Source organism: Anoplophora glabripennis, unplaced genomic scaffold (genome assembly GCF_000390285.2).
Source record: "Anoplophora glabripennis isolate ALB-LARVAE unplaced genomic scaffold, Agla_2.0 scaffold438, whole genome shotgun sequence".
NCBI lineage: Eukaryota > Metazoa > Arthropoda > Insecta > Coleoptera > Cerambycidae > Anoplophora > Anoplophora glabripennis.
This window is the reverse complement of record NW_019417436.1, coordinates 345969-370147: the sequence shown is the minus strand read 5'-3', so window position 1 is coordinate 370147 and position 24179 is coordinate 345969. Positions and strand designations below refer to the sequence as shown.

At 31.3% G+C, this 24179-nt stretch overlaps 1 protein-coding gene across 1 annotated transcript in view; it reads right to left on the bottom strand.

Annotated features, from left to right (window-relative positions):
* Window positions 1–3385: 3385 nt before the first annotated feature.
* The window catches only part of LOC108910384 (netrin receptor UNC5B-b), a 90988-nt gene continuing 70194 nt past the window's right edge, over window positions 3386–24179 (bottom strand). The window contains exons 3-5 of the mRNA XM_018714970.1: window positions 8000–8257; window positions 7878–7931; window positions 3386–4824 (exon numbers count right to left, since the gene is read on the bottom strand). Coding sequence (XP_018570486.1) covers window positions 3386–4824; window positions 7878–7931; window positions 8000–8257 — 1751 coding nt within the window. The remainder of the gene's footprint in view (window positions 4825–7877; window positions 7932–7999; window positions 8258–24179) is intronic.

The following is a 24179-nucleotide window of genomic DNA, read 5'->3' as shown; positions in this document are numbered from 1 at the left end:
AGATATTGTGACACTCTAAAAGTAATCTCCAATTTCATAAAAGCAATTTTACTGTCTATATATGTTTTATTTTTATATTTTATCACTTGTTAGTGCACTAGTGGATTTATAAGGTAGTTATTTATGGCGAAACGGAAGTTCCTTTAAGATTTATTTGGAATAAATTAATTGGTTGGCCGGCAGGTGATAAATTTTGAAAGTTGAAATATGGGGGATAAGTTTCTGAGTATTCGTATGTTCCTGAATTAGTTCTGAATAATCATTGATAAGGTCCATAAGTTAAATCTCTTCACTTAATATGATGAAAAATAGATAAGTACTGTAAGGGAAAAACTGATAGTAATCTGATTTTTAAAATAGAAGAACAGTTATAAAGCTAATAATTTTATCTGAGTTGTTTTAGTTTATAGTTTGTAATAAAAAATGTTCTTTTTATAGAGATAAAACGTTTTTGTCACCTACTAATATCCAATTTAGAGACAGTAGAGTACCTTGTTACTGTAATAACAAATATACTCGTAGATATAATCGCTATAACTCTGCATTAATATTATCCTAAAATAAACATGATCACCACAAAATACAGAAATACTGAAAATATGAACATTAGCATAATAATAATATGTATTTTAAGTTATGTAGAAGGCACCTCAATAGTTATCAGACAAAGATATAAAAGTGCTCCACAGAAGGTGGTAGTGTTTGACGGAGAATAAGTAAATTTCTATTCTTTAAAGAATGCCAGAATTAGAGTAAACAAGTGGCCGAAATTGAATTGAAGATCAAGATTTACAATTCTTCATCGCACCTAGGTGCGCACCAAGGAAAAGGAGACTTAGAATCCAATATTGATTTTCAATATTCAACGATCAATTTATGTTTTGTCTTTTGCGGTGACCGATTTGTGTGGCTTATCAAAATGGTCTAAAACCAAAAACCTCTAAACTAAACCACCAAAAGTTGATACAGGAAATTTTTTATTTTTGTTTTCTTTTCTATGTTATTTTTTTGTTCTGAGTTTTTCTGTATAAATTTTTGTATAACATCCAATGGCGTTGAATAGATTTTTGTATAACTTTTGGTTTTTCTATTGTTGTAACTCAAAACGATTATAATTAACTATGTCTTAAAACTAAAATCTCGTTTAAAATATGGAGACTTTAAACAAAATATTCCCTTGAAAAGTATGTGACTTTTAATCAAATAATTATTTGATGTTATCGTATTTTTTTGTAACCTTCTAGTCTTCCCTTTTTATTTCATTTACCTCTTTCATTGAAATCTTATTATATAACTTTGAGGATGTCCATTTTTTATATTTATAAACAATTTTATCATTGTAGCATAATATTGTTTTGCATAGCATTTATAGTGATCATCTCTATCTGTCATTACGTTAATAATTGCATTGCTATTAAAATTTTAAGACCACAAGGAATGGTCTTCTATAACGATCATCTTTTGTTATAAACTACAGCCTGAACTGGTTTAATATAACTAAATAAATTGTTTTCTTTATACATGGTCTCTCAAATATTGCAATTTAAAAATTGTGATTACATACATACCTTATGTGACCTTATACAAACAAAATTTTGATTTATAGTAAATAGGAGCAGCTATCAAGCTCTCAGTTTTTTCTTAAAAAAAGCCTGCTCCAATATTTAAACTTATGGCAATATTTTGGACATAGTGGTCATAAAATGAGACTTCATCGACTCCCCCGTTCTTAGACAAAAAATGAATCATTAATTGATTCAAATGTTTTAAAATACGGAGAAGGTGCTGCTGAATGAGGTTAGGAAAAAGACTATGTGATCTTTTATAGAAAATAAAAAATTTTAAAATTTAGTGGTTGAATTTGCGACAATATGCATATATAGGACAAAGAGGAGTCAGTTATTTCTATATTTACGTTTAATTAATGTTTTGCTGAAGTAGACCAATGACGTCGTTGAATTAAATTTTGAAATCGAACTATTCTGTAACGTATTCAGTGTCATAGAATTTGAAAATGCTCATTATAGAACACCGAAATAAAATGTGAGTAAATGGTATAACCTGTGTGACATGAAAACAAAAAAATAATTTGACAATGATTCAACAGTTTTCTTCTTATAAGACATAGCATCGCTGTAGTAGTAAAGGTATTTTCTATGTAGACGTCAAAAATATTGTTGAGAAACACTTGAACCGTTATTCTTTTTTAGACCCTTGGCTCTTTAAATTTAATTACTAGCCGATTTAATTTGAATTCTACATATAACTTCGATATATGTATTAGCAATATTATTTTATTTCTCATAAACTTTTATTTGGTTAATTTTTCATAAGGCCTAGACACTGTGACTACAGCATAAGAGAGCATTGACGATAAAACGTCATATATGGATAAAATTTACCTGTGGTCTTTTTTTATTAGTATTCAGGTCGACAGGTGATGTTGATAAAATATATGAAAGAATATGAACATGATTGAGAATGTTCATAAATAAATAAAAGCATTTAGTTGTTTTAGTATAATCACACTGAGATCAGTTCAAATTCATAAATTTTGTAAATTTATAAATAAATTGGAATATATTTGGTGTTGTGTCATATACATATATAAAGTGCGTTAATCTGTTTTATTGTTTACTTTCTAAGTGAAGGCTTTAGAAAAGGTGGAAGGTATAAATAAAGAACCAACTAAAAAAAATCATCAATATATTGACCATATATACATCGTTATATATATTCTAAAATACATAGTACATATCAACGTCGTCCTGTATCTAGTTACATGAATATTAATAATTACTCTGTACAAAACATTTCTAAAATTCTAGAAAACTACTTTTGATTTTTTGTATAAAACTCTACATTATATATTTCGTTTTTACTCTTCGTACCATAGGTTTTAATATTATATTCTATTGTTTCTCGTACAGCTCTTACATTAGACTATAATATTTTTGCGATTATCTGGTGCCTTATATAACAAGTGAACGAATATCCTCAACAAAGCATAACAATCGAAACAGCAGAAAATATGAATAGGAACCATAATATATACGGCGTCTCCAGTAGCTTTGTTGAAATGTCATGTTGAAAATATTCGTCGAAAATATAGATACTTTGAATTTATATTTCATCAATGAAAATAATTTAAAGAGGGAATTGCACGTAAGGGTCTGGATCATGGTCCATAGTTTTTTGTCGCGCGACATTCTCATTTATAGTAATATAACGACTAATAATAAAAATAATTCTTCATTTACATAAATATAAATTCGTAATAATAAAGCAGTTTTTAAATAAAGCGAGATTATTCGTACGTTGTCATATAATTTAGAATTAAGTAATGTGTTTCAGTAATTTATTTACAAAAAATATAGAGATTACTTTACAACCAGTTAGGCCCCAAACAATTGTCTAAAACATTCACTGCGTCGAATCGCTCCATGTCCGTGAACATCTGCTTCAGCTCAGTTAAGGCGTTGCTGTCTCTGTTTCTCGCCTCCCAAAGATCCAATATGCAATCCGTAGGAGACGGCTTTGTCGCGAAGAAGTTAATATATCTATCCACATGCAAAGCGTGAGCTAACATTCTCCAGTCATTGCCTCTCTGAACTGGAGGATCCAGACATTGGCAAAGCTGTTTCCTAAGTGCTTTACTTAACCTAAAATTGAAATCATCACAAGTGGATACACCTCTATCTGTTACAATTAAGTTTTTGGCTAGTTTGGCACTTTTCGAGGAATTTGCGTATTCCACCGATTTCTTTGAATCATTAGAGCGACTCGTCTCGCTTTGTATAGTAACTTTTGGCACAAATTCATTGTGGTTGAACTTTCCGGAACTCGTCTTCTCCACAGCTTCCTCTCCATCGTCTTTACATGTTATGTCAAATACTTGGTGGTAATCAAAACCTTTCTGATTTACTCTTATTTTGAAACTGAGGTTTCTGCTCACTTCGAACGATTCTAATGTGAAGGAACAGTGTAAGCTGTTGCTGTTAGCTTGCCATAAGTGCTTGAAAGGTATTTCTTGGTAGTTGGACGCTGGTTTAGGTCTCCACCCATCGCTAACGTTCTCCAAAGAAAGACAAAGGTTGTTACCACCATCTTGGAAGGTAATACTGCGAGACTCATCCAAAAGAAAGCCTCCCAGCCTCTTTTCTTGCCCAAAGACAGTCTCCATGGAGCTATCGGTATCTTCGAGGACATACACTCTTATACTATAATCTACAGAGGACTGAAAGCATAGTTTTGGCGCAAAAACTGCTAACTTAAGTCTCTTAATAGCATTTCCATTAATGGATCTACCGACTATTACGAACCTAGACAAACATTCAGTTACTAAATAGGCATAATCCTTATCTAATTGACAGAAAACGGTGGTATTGATAGTCTCTTGCCCTAAGGTGACAGCGTTCTGCCACTGAGAGTCGCTGCAGTCGCTCTGTAATACTGAAATGCACCAGTTGTTTCTAGTTATCTCAGCGCAGTGGGGGACCTTCAGAACTACCGCCTTATTCAGGGAAATGTTGGGGCCGCAGGAAACTACTGGACTTAGCTGGGTTAGACCCTCAGCTAATTTAGGCCTGAAGCAATCTTCGTTCAATATAGAGAGGAACAGTTCCTGTTTTCGGGATCTGGATATGGCGCCCTCTGGTACTAGGAGGCTCACCCCTGATTCGGAGAGGTTGAGGAATCCACCGGTGTGAGTCAAAGCTGAGCTCGTGTAGTTGCCGCTTGTCGTAGGGGTGACCGCGTACGCGGTCGGTAAAGCAGCGATCGGTAGTGTCACTGTATCGGTGGCTACCTCATAGGTGGAGTCGGCTGAAAGAAAGGAGAAATCAATAAGTTAAAATCACACTTTTTTAAATTTCGAAGAGGATGACACCTCTAGCGCCTATAAGTTAGTAAACAGTTACATAATATTTGATTGATTTTGTGAAAATTGTGTTTTAAGAAAGCGGAGAAGCAGAAAAAAAAACTTGAATATATTAAACTCATTTTAAAAATATTAAATCATAGGTTTCCCTTGCAGTGTTGCATAAATAGTAAGAGATAGGATATTTTTATAAATACCGGGTCAAATAAAACTTTGCGCAAAAAATATTTTACTCAAAGATTTAAACGTAACTACCTTTTACACTCAATTAAAATTAATATTAAATGAAGCAAAAAATTTTTTTCAGTTAGTAGATAACTATTTTATATGCAACTAACATCTATGTATTCTGTGAACGATGACACGTTATATTTGCTGTCCCTATATGTGTCCGAAAAGTAACATAGGATTTGAGCTTGTGCGCCATTTCATTCCGATAAGTTGGCAGCATTATGCAGGGTCATGTGTTGCAGTAAACACGTTGCGGTTAGACAAAATGGAGCGCTATACGACGGATGACTGAATATTATGAAAATTCATTACAAATACGAAGAGTATGTAGCTGAGACTGTGCGCAAATTACGTGGAATATTCGGTAGAAGGAACGAGCCGAATGAAATAACTGAAAATATTAGTTGCTAGATTTGAACAAACAGGTTCGGTTACAGATAATAAGAAAACTGCAATTCTTTCAATTTAGATTAGTCTAGATCTCTTATTTAATCCAATGGATCCAATGGATATCTCATTAATACAGTATAATTTTTTTTAGACCAAAAAATATTTCTGTCTAGAATTTATACATTTTTATATTTTGAAAAATACTCCTTTGATATTTTCTTGAACTGTTTTAAATGAATAACTAGTCCATCAATATTTTCATGTACCCAAAAAAATTTGCTAAATTATTTCAACAGTCAAATAGTCTTTATATCAGCATTTTGATAAACTTTAAGGGTAACTAATATCGAAATAAATAAAATAGACACCTGAGTTTGTAAACCGATATTAAGACAACGTAGGGGCAAACAAATTTGAAATTTGGATCATATATAGCACACTATTGTGTGCTATAATTTCAGTAAGTTTCGTTGTCCCATTTTTTAGTTATTAATGAAAATGTTGAAAAAATCACGGTTTTCTGCCTACAAAATTGAAACCTCTCACTTTAACTCGTCGTAATTTTTTTGTTAATTGATAAAAAAATTTCAAATTTTTGTGACGATAAGTATTGTCTAGTACTGTGAAGGTAATCTGTCTTAAAAGCTCTTCTTTTTTTACTTTTAAGTAAAACAGAAGAGAGTACTATCTCCGTAAATATTGGAATCTTTAAAAAAGAAAAAAACTGATATAACTGTAAACAACAATCTGAAAAAATTTGTTAAAATAAAACAGTTATAGATATTCTTAAAAACAGTATCGGAAGTGTCAATTACGTTTACGGTCCGATGCAGGTTAGACAGTATAGTCTTTGTAACTGTAGATTGTTGTTTACAATTATCTACTACTTGAGTCTCCCTTCTGTTTTGCTTAAAACTAAAAAAGAAGAGCTTTTGAGACAAATGACCTTCGCAGTACTAAAGACAATAGTTTGACTTATCGTCAGTAAAAATTTGGAATTTTTTTATCAATTAACAAAAAAATTACGACGAGCTAAAGTGAGAGGTATCAATTTTGTAGGCAGAAAACCCTGATTTTTTCAACATTTTCATTAATAACTAAAAAATTGGATAACGAAACTAACTGAAATTTTAGCACTCAATAGAGTAATAGTGGGGCTATAATAGATGGTCCAACTTTCAAATTTTTTTGCCCCAACGTTTTCTTAATATCAGTTTCCAATTCATTTATTTCGATAGTAGATAGGTACGTGAATTATTACGCTTGGGTCCAAATACCAGTCTGCCGATTCTGAATACTTTGTTTAATCGGAAATGATATGAACTATAACTCATAATAACATCCTGTGAATTTTCACAAAGTACAACAATAATTGTGTTCTTTTCTCCACCATAACCTGGTTAGAATTCAACGCAGAGGTACAGATATAAAGAAACACATAAGTACATATACATGTTCATACGAAAGCGCAGATTACCTTTTTGCTACCCAGGCGTTATATTATTAATGTCTGGGGACAAGAGTACATTTTTTTTCTTCAACATAAATGAAAAAATGCTGAAAATTATTTTAAATTTTCCGTTTTTAGAAATATTCTGGGTCTCAGAAAAAATCCAATGGATATACCTTGCCCTGACAAATCTTAAACTGAAATTAGTTTATTTTCAAATAATTTTGTGAACCAAACTATTTCGACTTTAAATGGCTTTTTAATTTCTTGAAAATTTACATGGGTTACTATAACAGTCTATTGGTTTTCTTTCAGCAAGGTTTTTTCGGTAGTAGCTGTCTCGCAACATTTGAAGAATATGTTCATGTTATCCAAGCGTTACATTAATTGTTTGGGGTTAGGAGTATATTTTTGTTGTTGCCTTCATCAATTTAATCACAAAAAATGCTTATGTGAAAATATATATTTTAGATAAAATGCCGGAGGCGCCAGTGACATAAACCCAATTTTTTTTTTTTTTTTGAAGAAAATTGATTTACCGATAGGGTTTTCGAAATTTTTAACATGTCTCTTTAACCCAATCGCTAAAAAATTGACTGTATTAATGTTTTCAGTCTCCGAACTTTATTATTATTTTTAAATATTGATCAGAATAATCAAAAAAAAAATCCATACATTATTCAGGCCCTAGCGAATCTAAAACTCCTTAGTTTATCTGTAGGTCTTAAGGCTTAAAGCTTAGGAACAAAAAACTAGTTGGTTTTTTCTATTTTTGGATCGATTAAAGGAAGGAAGAAAAAATCCCCTGTTATGATAGGAACTAAGTGTACCTTGGTTTTATGACCAATTCTTTCGAAAATTCTGTTTCTTTTACCCTTCATCCTAGACAACCTTGCGCAGGACTCTACTACTAATTTTATCCCTTACAAGCGGTAACCTTATTCAGATACTCAACGTGCTCAATAGATAACGCTTCACTGTCTGAGAACAAGTAATCATAGAAATCAATAAAACCCGCTATAAAACTATACACTCGCTTTGACACTCACAGTTATTGGTGAATCCACTCATCTGGCTCCTCTTACCGCTAGAGGACTCTAGCGTCGAACTTGTAGCCGGCGACATCTGAATGTCACTACCTGAAGCCAAGTGTGGCACGTCGTAGTGGTGTTCTGAAACCGACCTCGTAACGGATGTGGCTGGGGTCGTGTAGGGGTATTCGTAGCAAGGCGGGACGGTTTGGGTTAGATCCGGTTGGAGGCTGAGGGACTTCTTATCGTGCTCAGGAAAAAACTCGGGGTGATAATCTAAAATAAATTGAATAAATTAATAAAAGTTTTATACAGGGTGGTCCGTAATTGTATGTCGGCAAGCATATTACCGTAATTAATATTGAATATTACGAATATTTTCCAAATAAGTTTGGGTCAGATGGACCTCTTTTTTTACCGAAGTACGGTCCTGTAAAGTTGTAAAACCCGATTAGAAATAAAAAACTTGAAACTTGTGCGTGTGGTGCAAGCCGAATCGGATAATAATTTAGTGGCATTATGGAAAGAAATAAATAATCAATGACGTAGGTAAATATGGCAGCAAATTATAAATTTCAATAATCTTATAAAATTTTTGGGAAAACAGTCTTTTTTTTATATACAATAACTTGTTATTCAATATTCAAAGTTTACCTACTAAACAATGTGTGCACCAAGCAATTATCTCAAAAACCATGTGCCCTACTAAAAACTTACAAGAGAATTTATCTGCAAATAAAAAAACTTTTCTTTTTATAAATTTACAAGGTTAAACCCCGATTTATGATTTTTTTAGTTATAAAAATGACACTGCTGTTCTCATCTTGACGCCATCGACTATTTTATTTATTTTTGGAATACCAATAAATTTATTCCATCCTTAATCGACTTACACCACATCGGCAATTTGCAAGTTTCATTTTAGAAACTTGCAGGGTCGTATTTTCGTAAATGAGCTGAACTGACTAAAATTTTGATAGGAAAACTTTAATAGTGTACTATGCTTATTACCATAGCCATAGCTTTGCGACATACAAGTACGGACCACCCTGTATAGTCACGAAAATTTTTGAGATAATTTATAAATTCAATAGAAATACATAAACTAACCTAAATATTAATTTTTTAAATACATTTTATACAAAAAACTTATATTTTCCGCAAAAAATAAATTAATATTAATTTTGTAGTTGAAACTAAGTTTTCACTATTATATTTCAGTTAGGAAAATGTTAGTAAATTTATTTTTAATGCCTGTATAAAAAGCAAATTAATATTTATTAAATATTTAACCGGAAAATGTTTTTAGTTATTAGATATCTTCTAAAATATAATTAAAAAGGAACATGTAATGTGAATTTAATATTAGTAAAGCTAGAGTGAATTCCCCATTTTTCCGTAAAAATCTAACTTGTACATGTGCAAATGATACACTTTGAATAATAAATTATATGGGGTATTTCAAAAATTAGGTCAAGCTGCTAACCACATATTTTTTGGAGAAAATATTGTTATTTTCCGTATACTATATTTCATTTAAAAGTATTTTTTTCGAGATGTAGGATGCCAAGTTTCAAATATATATGTTAATAATTATTTTTTATAAAACTTAATGGAATTTTGTCCGTATGTCATGCCGACACATTTTTTGTGAAATATTGGTTAAAAAAATTGAAATTCGATTGAAGAAAGGAGGTTGTAGTAACAATTAACGCCCCAACTTTTCTTAAACACGGTTGTGGTATTGTTTCTCGAAGCATTTATATTTAGTTATTTCTATTCTTGTAAAATTTATACGAAGGACCTGGTTTTCAAAACACTGTAACTTCTTTGGATGTGTAATAAGAACTCTTTTGTTTATGAAATATCGATTTTGACAAGGGTTTTGATGAAACAATAATTAAATCTACTGTCTAATTTTCAAAATTAGATAAATTGAAATGCTGGAATTCAGAAAACGATTTCAAGTATATTTTCGAAGAGATTAATTAACTTGTAAGAGAAATTGGAATATTAAACATCAAAAAGCAGATCAATATCAAATATCCAATAAAGTTGCATTTTATCTTGTAAAACAAGTCAATAATCAAAATTTCACAATGATGGCAGAAAAGCTTGGTCAAAAACAAAACAAAATATTTGAATATTAGATGTGAGCACAAACATAAAGTTGTCAGTTCCCCTTTTCCCTCTACGTTTGGATTAGTTTTGTCAAAATTACAAAATAAATTGTCATAGTAGGATAGAAATATTTACAATTTCAACTGCATGTCTTAAAAATATTTTCATTGCTGCCCTGTATCTCGAAAAACGTACCCAAAGGTAAAATAATACCGAGTCCCATTTTGTTCGCTCAAAAAATGTGCATTTAACGATTTGGTAAATTTTTTACTAGTAGTATTTTTAATAACAATGTGCTGGCCATCGTACTCAGTTTGTACGATGCACTAAAACTACTTTTCCTCTGTCATTTTATATAAAGAAGAACCTGAAGAATACGATAAGTGGTTTCCAAGACGAAATATTTTGTTTTACAAATACCCATGAATAAATTAGTGCCCATGTTTTCCTTAAAGAATTATTCAATCTTATGATTCTTATGAATTCCTATCTAGTACAAATAAAGAACTAAACGTACATATAATTGTTTATTTTTCCAGGACAGAAGAGTAAATACACTATCATACAAAAATAATTTTAGTTCAGCTCACCATTCTTCCTTTCTACTTTAGTGAAACATCGTAAGTCTCAGTAAGACATTTTATTCAACTAGAATAACTAGGATACTATAAATTAGCTCGAGTACGAAAAAGTTCAATAAGAACGATTTTAATAAACATGTTTGACTAATTTGACAGAACAAGAAAGTTTTTATCTAGATATTAGAATGATACAACATCATAAAATAGAATAACAAATTGTAAAAGAAATAAGAAATTGTAAAGTATCACTTAGAATTTTTGAAATAAGGTCGGCAAAACATGTATCGTAATAAACAACATCACAGTAAATTGGTAAGAATAGAAGCCGAGAAGAAATTGTGATAATGATTATTTTGTGTTAATGTTCCAGCGTTATAAATTATAATAATTTATTTCCCGCTTAACAAATTGTTAAACGAGATCAAGATAAGATTAGGCCCGATTCTAAGTGGTTAAATTGCCCATTTAAATAAGTAAGGAGCCGTAACTCAATATTAAGTCGAAATAAAACGCTCCGAAATCCCCACAATTCATCGAACGGCATGAGAAAGCACACTCGGTTTAATCTCGAAGACTCATTTATATTATTTATAAGGGCATATGTTAGGTTTGTTTTCAATAAGCACCGACGTTTCCACAGCACGTGAGCAGCTACACAGTAGAGCACGGCTCGTAAAATCAACGGTTTAGAAACATCGTTAATCTTGAACTTGTCTTAATTGTGACTTCGGGATTGTTTCAAGTGAGCCGCCCCTGTTTTGGTTCTCGTTACATTGTTTTCTTTATGAATGGGGAATTTAATATATCGCCCGCTGGAAATACATTGAGGTCTTTCACCTTTAAAATAATTAATAGAAACACGGCTCGTGGGTATCGATTTCCCGGACAGGTGGAACTTTGGTTTTTGCGAAGAATCGATGCAGGTTGATTGTTCATTGTCTATGGGTTTTTGTCGTGCAATTTGGGAATACCCTGTAATTATAGATATTATGTGAAACAAATTGAAAAAACTTAAATTATTCTTTCCTATTAATACAGCCTATTAATATTGAGCAGAGCAAGAGAGAAACAACCACGCAGGATTATCATCGTATTGTGAATACCATAACCTATTATTGATTTTTAGTTAAGCAAAATGCAATGAATTTAAGATAACCGTTTATTACACGAAAAGTCGTTTGTTGCGGTGCCCCATTATATTTTGGATACTGGTGGCGTTATTCCCCGCCCTAAACGAAGAACACAACGACAAAATTCCGTGCAGTTGAAAGACTAGTTACTATTATATTGTTGACAACATTAAAACACAAGCAGAAAAAGAATTGCCGATCAAATTATTGTATCCAAAATAATTGAACATTAGCAATATTACTTCAACAATATGTTACAAAATTTAAAGGTACTCGCGAGCACACTGATTGGTTACAATACAAAAATTTACGAAATTACTGCGTCTCTACTAGAAAAAAAGGGTACATGGAATTTATTGTTTCTCAAAAAAATAGTAAACAGACTTGGATAGATCTTAACTCTCTCAATATTCGATCTTGTTTAAAATGTATTTTGCCACCTTAGATGACCCTAATGAAATTAAGGCCTTTTTTGTTTAATTTTGCGGAATATCTCTAATAATTGTGATGACCAAATTAATTTTTATGACAATAATAGACGTGATATTGATCTATCTTTCAAATTTGCTTTGGCTACTGTTGATGAGATTCATACCATTCTTAATAGTATCAAAACGGATGCATTTGGTGTTGATAATATATCTCCCACTATGTTAAAATACTGTAGTCCATTTATTGGTCCGTATGTTACTCATATAATTAATTGCTATATTGAGAAACAATACTTTCCTTGTTTGTAGAAAAAGGCAATCGGTTTGCCTCTACCCAAAAAAAATCCAGAATTGTTCTCTGATCTTAGAATAATTAGTATATTACCTGGGCTTTCCAAAATTTTTGAAAGATAGTTATATAATCAAATTTATGACTAATTTGTAAATAATAGTCTCTTACCTCAATCGCAATGTGGCTTTAGGAAAGGGTATAGTACTTCAACTGCTCTAATTACCGTCACTGATGATTTAATAAAAGCACAGGACAGGGGACTAGTTAGTGTTTTAGTTTTATTGGACTTCTCTAAAGCTTTTGACACAATTAATCATAAGCTTCTTTGTTCTAAACTTAAGTACTATGGGTTTGATGAACCGACTTTTGATCTTATTAATTCTTATTTACATGGAAGATCCCAACAGGTATGTGTAAATAACATTTTATCTAATAGTTTAGAAATACTTTCTGGTGTACCCCAGGATTCAATTTTGGGTCGCTTACTTTTTATAATTTAAACTGCTTCCATTTTAAAATCAATTCAACAATGTAAAGTGCAAGCTTATGCTGATGATATTCAACAATATTATCATTTTGATATTAATGATCTGGATCAAGCATGCAATATTGTCAGCTCTGAGTTACAAACAAATTATCTGATGAACATAATTTAAAATTAAATTCTAGCAAATCAAAAATATTTTTTTTGGTACTAAGAAAAAGGTACAAATATTAAAACTTTAATATTATAATTGATGGTATTCCAATTCCTATTACTGACAATGTAAAAAATCTGGGAGTGACTCTTGACAGTAACTTACGGTTCAATCAGCATGTGAAAACATTACTACAAAAATCTTATTCTTCGCTTAGATTAATGTTTAGTACTCGTCATATAATAAAAGAATTAAAATTATGATTATGTATGTGTCACTTGTTCTTTCCTATTTTAATTACTGTGATTATGTCTATGGTCCATGCCTTAGTATACAAGAAAAAAATAGAATTCAAAAAAATTCAAAATTCATGTTGTCGACTTATACATGGATTAAGAAAATTTGATCATATTTTCACAAAATTGTAGAAATCAAATGTCTCAACATGGAGAATCGTCGACGTCATCATCTTGGCAATCTTGGGCATAAAAGTTTAATAGTTCCTTCTTATTAAAAACTAAATTTGTTAAACGTTCAAATGTCCATTCGAGCAATATCCGATTTAAAAATACCTTTACAATGCTACATCATCGTAGTGTCCTATTTAAAAGATGTTTTACTTTTAATTCTATCACTTTATACAATTCGCTTCCTGATAATTTTAAAATTTTTAATATTAATTAATTGAAATATAATTGAAATCATATCTGTTGAGTGGACATATGATTTTATAGTATATACTCGAGTATTTTTATTTTAAACTGTTGATTATTATTTTTAGGTAATTGTATTTTATTTTAATTGTGTTATTGTTTCTTTTCTGAACGATTGTCTGTTGTTATTTATGTATTTTGAAATCATATTCTATCGCATACATATGGTTGAGTATGAATAGCTTTTGCTAAACTTCGCCATGTGTTTGCGAATTTTTCCCTTCATTTTTCTATTTCTTTATTTTTTATATTTACATTATCTGCTTCTAATAAAGACGATTTATTATTATTAGCATTATTTATTATATTCCTATTGCTTTCAATCAGTACACCAGTTGGCAGTTGCTGAAAGTGACCTTTTATAAATATTTCTCTCGTTGTGCGAAAATAATTCTAGCACTACTTATCATATTTTATATCCAAAAACTTGTCAGAAAATAAAATAGTACGGAATAAATGTGCGGGCGGATGTGGAGAGATTTTTGTTATGCTACTGAAATTGCACCATCTATGCCCACACGCCCTGTAGTCACTAATTTCCCAGTTAGACTTTCTGCTACATATGTATGCATTTTAAAAATCATTATTTTCCATTCCAAAACTCAAATTAATGCTATTTCAGCTGAGAACCCTCTCCGTCATTGCGTAGATGTTGGCATTCGTCTATCTCCACCACAGTGATGATGAATTATTTAACAGGATGACTTATCGTATTCAAACTTCATTTATCACAAAGGTTTCATGCTAGATATTAATGACACGGCTTTATTCGCGCTAATTGCGAACTTTATTTATTGCGCAGAGAGATGTTGGACTTCCTTTTAGCGTTCGACATGAAAAATTTATAAAGTTAAGGAGTTGAAGCGCAACAACAGAACACGGGATGATTTGAGTTATGGATTTCATTCGGCAGCGTCTATGTGGCGGGTGGAAAAGATGAATTAAAATATTGATTTGAAGTGCATAATTTTTCCACATGGTGGTTTTGATTCTTTAAGGTGTCTAACATTCCTATCAAAACCCTTTTCATTCTGAAAATTAGTAGTCTGAAATGAACCTAGTATAGTTCTTCCGAAGTCAGTTGAAAATGCATAAAAACCGAGCAATCAAATTTAATGAGTTTCATGGGCGTCCTAAAAAAGTTTTCTGCTAAAGGTAGAAAATTATAATAATTTGTATATAATGTGTAGAAAATTTCTATTATATATTCATTTGACCAACAACATATTTTAATTATTTGTGTCCTCAAATAATTTTATTATATTGATGGTAAATTTCGTTTTGCTCCATTTCAAAAGGTCTCCAAAATACCATGTTGTAATAATATTAGTAAACCAAATATCCCTCTTATTTTTCCCTTTCGCAATTGTAATCTGAATAATTAATAGAAGGGTGCCTATAATAAATTAAAATTATCTGAATCACACCAAATTCCGCATTCCCGCACTGCACTGCTAGGCGACTAGTCGACAACTGAATTTTGACAACGCAATGGACCAGAGAAACAGTGCGCATTGCTCTTTGCCCGCACGCTCATTCTTCAACTGAGCGTATACATTTCTACCACCTGCACTTTTCGTTCGACCAGACCTGTATATGGGTATGGCTAAATAAATGTGGGAACAAGTTTTTCAAATATTTCAATGGCGAGTCGCTGCTTAGCAACCGAGCCTGGTACATACCTTGAAAATATTGGTTCTTCAATTGATTTCGGAAAAACTATACATAGGATTAAGAGCTACAAATTTAAACAAATATTAAAGGCAAACACGCTGTAAAGGTAGGTACGTTCAACACAAAGATGAAAAAAGTCCAAGCAATTTCTCCCTTGTGCCTTCTTTTAATGTTTTCTATGTTTTGTAACTTATTTGGATATTTTGTGATTTAAGAAAATAAAAGAAACATAATTTTAATTTCTTGCATTAAAAGCACCAATTGGGTTAGTTTCACTGGGTATTTATTTCAGACGAGAATTTTAAATAATAGAGTTAATTTTAATATGATCCTATTTTTATTGTCCTTTTTATATGGGTAAGTTAGATAAAAAATAATGAAATAGTCTAATTCTGGGTCAAAATACCGGTTGCAAATCAGAAAAACTAATGGTTTTCGACATAAAAGTGAATTTTTTGTGTTGCTGTATGTTAAATTAAAACACAAAACTTGTTACGTAAAATTTGAAATAGCTACAAATTACTAGGAAGAGGAAATCCATTTCTTATTACCAAGTCAAATGGTAAGGTTAAAAAAAAACAGTAATTATCATTAAAATAATTTTAGCTTATATCGATTTAATTTTTAATTCAATTAGGTTTTCATTACTTTTTGTCTGAACTGTCGATGAGTGAAGAAAAAAATATATTTAAATAGGTAATACATACTTAGTTTGTCAGTTAGATATAACTGACGCCCGCTAATTCTTCTTTTTCTCAAAATTTTCCAAAAATAAATAACGTAATAAGTCCTAAAATAATTTTTTACATGAATTTTACAGCAACACCTATATGTATAAAGAAATAATAAAATCAATTGAAAAACGGTATAAAATAATCATAAAAATGAACATCGAATAAAAAATAAAAATTTCATGTTTGATTTTTATTTTTATTAGTAACTTAATTCTAGTTTCTACTTGAACGCAAGAGGTAATCGATATTTGTGAAGCGAAATCATCTCACGACGATGAACGCTTGTAGATAAAATTACTTCGCTCTTATTCACTCTAATAAATACGCCTGTAAGAATTTATATAGAGGTAGGAATGATAAATTAATTGTTTCAGGATGTAGTCTGATAAATATTTTAGTTTCTGCTCTGCTAACTCGAAACAGATCTCCGCTTCGCTAGCTTTGAACTAATCTGATGTTCCTCCTCAGAATATACAGCCTAATGTTTACATTTTATTTTATGTCAATACTATAATTATATTAAACTGAAGCGAAAATATTTGCAACATTTTTGAAGGAAAATGTAACTAGTGCGAAAATCATATACATATACAATCTTTCAGGATTAATTAGTCAAACCTACAATTTGAATTCGAGTGGTCAAACTAACAAAAAAAAATTACAGAAACGGAGGTTTCTTGAAAAAGCTCTTTTTGGGGGTAAACTTTAGGGGAGTTATTTTACCCCTTTAAAATATTTATTGGCAGAAAAGAAAACATATGTGTTCCTTGTAAGAAAAAAAGTTCATATAAACTAAGTCCTAGAATGCTTTGTTTTAGAGATACAGTATTAAAATCTAAAAGAAAACGCACATGTATTAAATTTTTTTTAAGATGTTTAACGAACTTTGATCAAATTTGAATCAATATGTCTTCACTAATTATGAACAAAAATGTATTAAGTTGATACAGTCAAGCAGTGGCAGAGATACCTGGAAATACCGTCACCAAAAGTTCTAGAATTTCGACGCCACTGAGTATATCGAAAATTCGATAAATAATTGATGGTATTTAATTCCAGTCGGTATTTTAACAAAGGAAATGTCTTCAATTTTAATAGAAAGTAGAAAAATGAGTTATATTATTTTTTTCCTTAAAAAAATGAGCTATAAAAATGACTATAAATTTGTCACTCTGTATATAAATATTGCAAATGAAAGTAATATGGCAGACAATATAGCTTATGGCGATAGCTATTTTGTCTGTGGTAATATACTCTAAGGCAGGCAGGCTTAAAATAGGAGCAGTAGTTCTAACTTCAAATGTTTTAGCCAAAAAATTGTTAGAGCCTTTGGCAATACGTACATTTTTTTCTTCTAAAATGCAACAAAACAAAAACAATAGTGTCAATGAATAATAGCGTAAATGTGAAAAAGCAGTTAAGTTGTGCAATTACAAATATTAAAATTGATTTAAAAACGCAAATATAATAGAAAGAAAAACTGCACTATCGATAATTGTTTCTTTTTTAATAAAATTTAAATATTTTATGTGACTTAACCAATGATATTGATTTTTATAACTATATTTATGATACAAAATTAAAATTTAATGTATATTTGTGAATTAAAAATTATACAGAATACGATTCTAAATACAGTGTACTAATAAAAATTGAAAAAATCACTGCAATTTATTAGAGGTATCTACTATGGGATACAGTTCCGAAAAAATAGAAAATCTCTGCGTCAATGGTTTCTTTTCTAAAAATCACATTTTAATGTCAATATTCAAGAAAAGTATGAAACATTTATTGGTGCAAAAGTTTTACATTTTTCGGATCTATGGTCCTGATACTTCTAGTAAATTGCAAAATTTCTGCACTAACAATTTTTTCAACACTTTGTCAACACATTGTATTCCAAATCTCATTACAAGAAAACATTCTCCCGAAAATATATCTCCTTGTTTGAGAAACAAATAGTTTTAGATCTGTTTTAGGTTCAATGAAGTGCTAGATAGCGATAATAATGGAAAACAAAGAAAAAAAATATTTTTTTAAATTAAATTTGATTTAAAAATAACAAGAAAATGGTCCGTTTTTTGAACCACCACTTGAAGACGCCTTTTTTCTGCACTAACAAGAAAAATCAGAAGAGATTCTGAGTGATTATTGATGCGCTAGTTCAAATATATGTATATGATCCTGAGGATTACATTAATTCAGAGATACTTATTGTTGTTTTAAATTTCAACATCCTGCATGTATCTCAAGATCGAATTGTCTCCCAACATTCCTTTACTTTGTTTTAATTTGGCCTCTCGAATCCAAATTTTAAGTTTGACCAATTAATTAATCCTAGAACATCTCACACAAAGTAAAAAGTGAATTAAGGAAGTTGTGTCCAAAATATCACATATTCTTTTCTGATCAATCTGTAAGTAGGTGTATATTTATATTTGAAAGTATATTTTCATTAAGCTCAGTTGTTACAAAGATATAAGTATTTTCATAAATTGCATCTATTAAAATCAAGTTCTTGAGATAAAACACTGAAATAATTATTCCTACCTTTCTTCAGTACTCGATCTTTGCAAAATAAATTAGTGATCAGTATGCTCATCGTTCTCCGCAATTTATTTCGCCATCATATTTTAATTACCCGTCCGGCTCGTGTAATCTCCTGGTGCATAATATACCGAACGTAAGTAGTTTAACAAGTTCGACGGCGATAAGAGGAAGACCATTTGCATAAATATTAATAAAATCCCACGCAGGCCGTATTTTTAGGCTCACGATCGCACATCAAAGTTGGCCGTTGCTGATTTTTACTGAAGTTTCGATCGTACACCGCAGCACAATTCCAGATGGTAAAAAAGAACAGTTTCAGGACTTATTTCAGGAATATGCATGAGGTTTGCCGCGTTATCGAATGGGTGTTTTTAATGTTGCCCATTAAAGCATATTTATTTGCGTTTTAAATGTAGGATTTAAATAACGTGGAAAGTATGCAATTTCGATTTTGAAAGGACTGGAATTTTTGAACGAGTGAGACAATCAATGATGAAACGATTGGAATCGTGTGTTTTATCAGAAGGTGACCATTTTCAACATTTGCTTTGATTTTGTGTCGAAACTGAATATTTCTATGATTGTTGTTTGTAGTTGCCGGATATTTTTCTAAGAATAGGTTAATATTAGACAGAAAATTCAAAATACTTTTTTTTGTTGTAAAATGTTAGGCGAGTCCGAAAATAATAAAAATATTAAAAAATCCACTGGCGTTCTACATTTTATAATGAAAACGTCTACTGACTTACGCCTAACTACACCACTGGCGGCAGATAAAAATTGACATTATACTAAAAATATAGCTCTTTACCAACGTACAATAACTGTTAAATTTTATCAACCTAACATTGACTTCCCAATTTATCTATTTCAAATATATATTTTTTAAATTTTCAAAACCCTGTATCTCGGAATCTAAACTTTTCCGGTCACATGTTTATAGGAACTTTTTTCTTTAAATACCATAGGAAATTATGTCCTGAAGTTACGGACCGTACTTAGGAAACACCCTGTATATTTTTCAGTCTATGGAGAATCTAAACTTCAAAATATATGTTTGAAATATGTGCTACAAGAGTAATATGTTCTCTCGACCTATATGTCATAGTAATTCTAAGAGAAAATTCTGACAGGATATGCTAAAGTATACAGGGCGTTCCATTAAAAGAGAATAGAATTATCTTTATTTCTAAAATGCCATATTGAATTATATTTTTTGGTACAGCTTTGAACTCAGAAAAAATTTTAATAAAAAGTCATTACCTCTTTTTAATCCAAAAGAAAACGAAAATATTTTGCGAACATCTCCGTACAATTACTATTATAGTCGTAATTTCCCATTCATAGGTATGCATACCAAATTCGGTTCTTTTAAGTAGCATTTTGTACTTTACCCTAAATAAATATACTTTTATCACCATATTCAATCATTTAATTGAATTTCCCTGTGCTTTTCTTCGGTCTTCAGCCAGAGTGCCCGGTAAAATATCGAATATGAATAAAGATAGCAAGCGGCCACTCTAGACCCTTTCAATAAAGCGTCTGCTTACGTTGTAGGTCACACCACGTATAAAATCGAATAAGTCAATTGACCTTTTTGCGACCGGGGAAGAAATAAGAAAACAGATGAAAATCAAATAAAGGAAAACAAACACGCACGATACCCAGTGTTTACATGATCGATTTGGTGAGACCCAGAGAGTTACTTACATTACGTCAGAATCAAGGTAGCTGTGATCCGTTCCTACGTAAAACTTTTCAGCTCCTTTGATTGAAATTTATTTTGTGTTAACTGTGGTCAGCACGCACTGTTGGTTTATTCAAACACAGCCATTCGCGTACTTGTAAACAAAGGTAAATGTATAATATAATTTGTGTTCGACATAATTGAGTTCCGCACCTTTCATTAAAACTCCATTTTGACTGTGAAAAGGTAAATTAATGTTTTTCGTAATATTTTCCAGTAATTGAAAACTGGAATTTAGAATTCAAAATTTATTTAGACTTGTTTCTATTGTGTTTAAAGCGTCTATATATAAAAAAAGATGCACACTGAGGGAAATCATACCTAATAAAACACTTTTGCTAACAAAATCTATACAGATTATTTATTGATAATTATTATAATAGCAATTTTTCTTATTAATGTTACAATATTTTAGCCAAGCTTAATAAAGATTACTTTGCTAACACGATTTTACCACCGTATGTCGATGCTTTACTAGAACAAGAAGGCACTTTCTTACGGCGAATAGGTACACTCGACGCAAGATAAAGGTTTCCAATCTGAATCGTATTTTGTTTGAATTATGACGGCTTAACCGCTTATCTATATGGGGCGTTGCCATTAAACTCGTATGGCAATATTTTACCGTCACATTTGACATTTTACGAGTTTTGTACAAAAATACTTTCCTGGTAGATTGGCAAATGGGACTAATCGGCAAACTCTTATAGCAGACCCCGTATGCATTTTTTATTATCTTGTTTCTATTAAAAGAGTTGCATTTACATTACAATAGAAAAATCGATTCATCCTAGTTAATAAATCTTGCGAAACGTCTACTACCTACTTACGAATAGTCAGACTGAATGGGTTTAAGGAAATTAAAAATTTTATTTTTTTTTTTTAATTTTGAAAACCCTGCAGCTCGAAAACGGTGGCCTTAAGAGCCTACGTGTGTGTAACACAATTTACTTAATTTTAGCCACAGAATGGGCCTCTGTTTTTTTCTGTACGCCATTAATGAACACTGTATAGGTGCCCGCAATGAAATCAGTTTCTTATAAAAGTTGTAAAGCATACAATTCTACATAAAAATGGCATCTTGACTTTTTGTTGTACTATTAAAATTAACAGAGTTAGGGACGCTGGAAGTTAAGGGCCGATATAAGAAATTTAAAAAAAAATCATAACAAGCAGAAAAATGAATGGATTTTGTATTTTTTTTCAATCTACTCTAAAAAACTTAGTTTTTCTTTTCAGATAAATATATATAATTTTTAATTTTTAATAAGAAAGTTATAACAATTTCAAGTTCAAAGTTCAATGTAATGCATCAGTTGAATGAACAGTATGACGATATTCCACCAAATAGAGTAACACTCTGGGAACGTATATAGTCCAGGAAAATTAGCATTTCACCTCGGAATTGGATAAAGAAGGTTCGATTTTGATGAGACAAAGTGCGTTCTCTTCGTAATTGCGTGTAGGTCAAAGTCTACAACGTCTCATGCGGCGCTAATTTGTTTATTTATTAATAACCAATTATTATTAACAAATCAGCGTATTTCGGATATTATGTGGGTTGGAAAAGGCCAATTTTGATGCGGTAGAGCCCATTCTTCTTCTGATTAGTTGTACCTTAACTTTGGGAGACTCCACCGATCTTCATTTGTTTATTGATTTTTATTCGATCATTAAGAGCAAATTAGGCAATCGGACTGGGAGAGGGGGATTTTCACGCGGTAATCGAGGCTCTTCTCGTACTTGGAGTAGAAGGTGATCCAGAACCACTAAGGGCCACTAAGGGCAGACTAATTTTCATTTGTTCATTGATCTTCAATGAATTAGTATATACAAATTCGGGCTGTTATCAATCAGCGTGAACATGTATTTGGGCAGATTTATTCAGAAACGTAATATTATCATCGTTTCGCTCAATTGAGGTTAGTTTCAATTTTTGCTTGCCTTTTTCGCCCACTGCAATGAGAACAGGTACGTCCTTGCCAACGTTCACCGGAATTCACACAATCCATCTTGAAAATTTACCACTTACTCAAAACTGACCACAAAAGTTCTAAGTATACTTCAATAATCTCGACTAGTACGTTCGTCTTGTTTACTGTTTACACATTGAAACAAAAAGTTCCAAGTCCCGTCCACAGATGGCCAGTGCAAATTACTTATGACCATAAATTGAAAATGAAAAAAAAAATGAAGATCAGTAGAAGCCTTTATGATCTTGAACTTTCTATATAAAACCACGTTCATCCCGTCCAAATCGGCTAGTCCTACTCCCGACCGCAGATATCATAAACAAATGAAGATCAGTGGGGGTCCTTTACAGTTAACGTACAACTAATAAGAAGAAGAATGAGCTTTACCGCATCAAGATTGGCCGTTTCCACCCCACGTAATATCCGAAATACGATTATTTGTTAATAATAATTGATTATTTATAAATAAACAAATTAACGCCGCATGAGACGTTGTAGACTTTGATGTACATGCAATTACAGTAGAACCTCGATAATCCGAACCCCTGTAATCCGAACGCTCCATAATCCGAACGCCGTTTTGGGAAAAACAAAAATAGTATGTAATCAGAATTGCTCTCTAACTGCTACAGTAAACAGAGCATCACCGTAGTAAACATTGCGAAATATTACGAAATTCATGTGCAATACATTACATAAAATATAGTTACCTTACTGTAGCAGAGTAGTATGTATTTCATAAAGCAAACTATTTTGTACCTTTAACAATACAACGTGCTCCTTATTTTATGGGAAATAGTATGTCAGTGTTCATTTTTTGCATGCTACTATGCCTGGAAAGCACTTTGTTTGGTAATCCGAACGATTCGATAGTCCGAACCACCCCCGGTCCCAATTAGTTCGGATTATCGAGGTTCTACTGTATNAATATTTCCGTGATAACTCGGGTTCTAATCAATATTTTGGAATGAAACAAAATGGAAATTACTTCTTATAAAAAAACATTTATGAGCTTATGTGATACGTCAGTTGAATGAACAGTAACTATGCCAAACAGATTACAAGCCGTTATTGATTCGGATGGTGGTTGGACATATTATTGGACTGTTTTGTTTTTTCATTGTTTACAAAATGATGTCAAAATAAGTAAATAAGTTCATAACATTATGGGCCCAGAAAAGCTTCCTTTCTGATAGGTGTAAATTTAAAAAAATCCTGTTTTTCTAAATATTTCGAAAACGATTTAAGATATTACACTGAGTTTTGGTGTATAGTACAGTGGCAGTGTAATATCTTAAATCGTTTTCGAGATATTTAGAAAAAACCGGATTTTAAATTTCTTTCGATATTTATCTCAGAAAGGAAACATTTCCGGACACATAATGCCATGAACTTATTTACTTATTTTCACTTCCAGAACACGTCCTTAAAATATTTCCCTTTCCTCTCGAAACTGTATAAGTTATAATATTTTTATATTGTTGCCTTCATGACCTACCTACCTACTTTCTGCAGAATATGACACAAATTCTTATTTCAAAATATTAATTTTCTGAGAGACAAGAAAAATAATGTGGCCCGACAAAATAATTTCAAAACCTGTATACTCTTCTC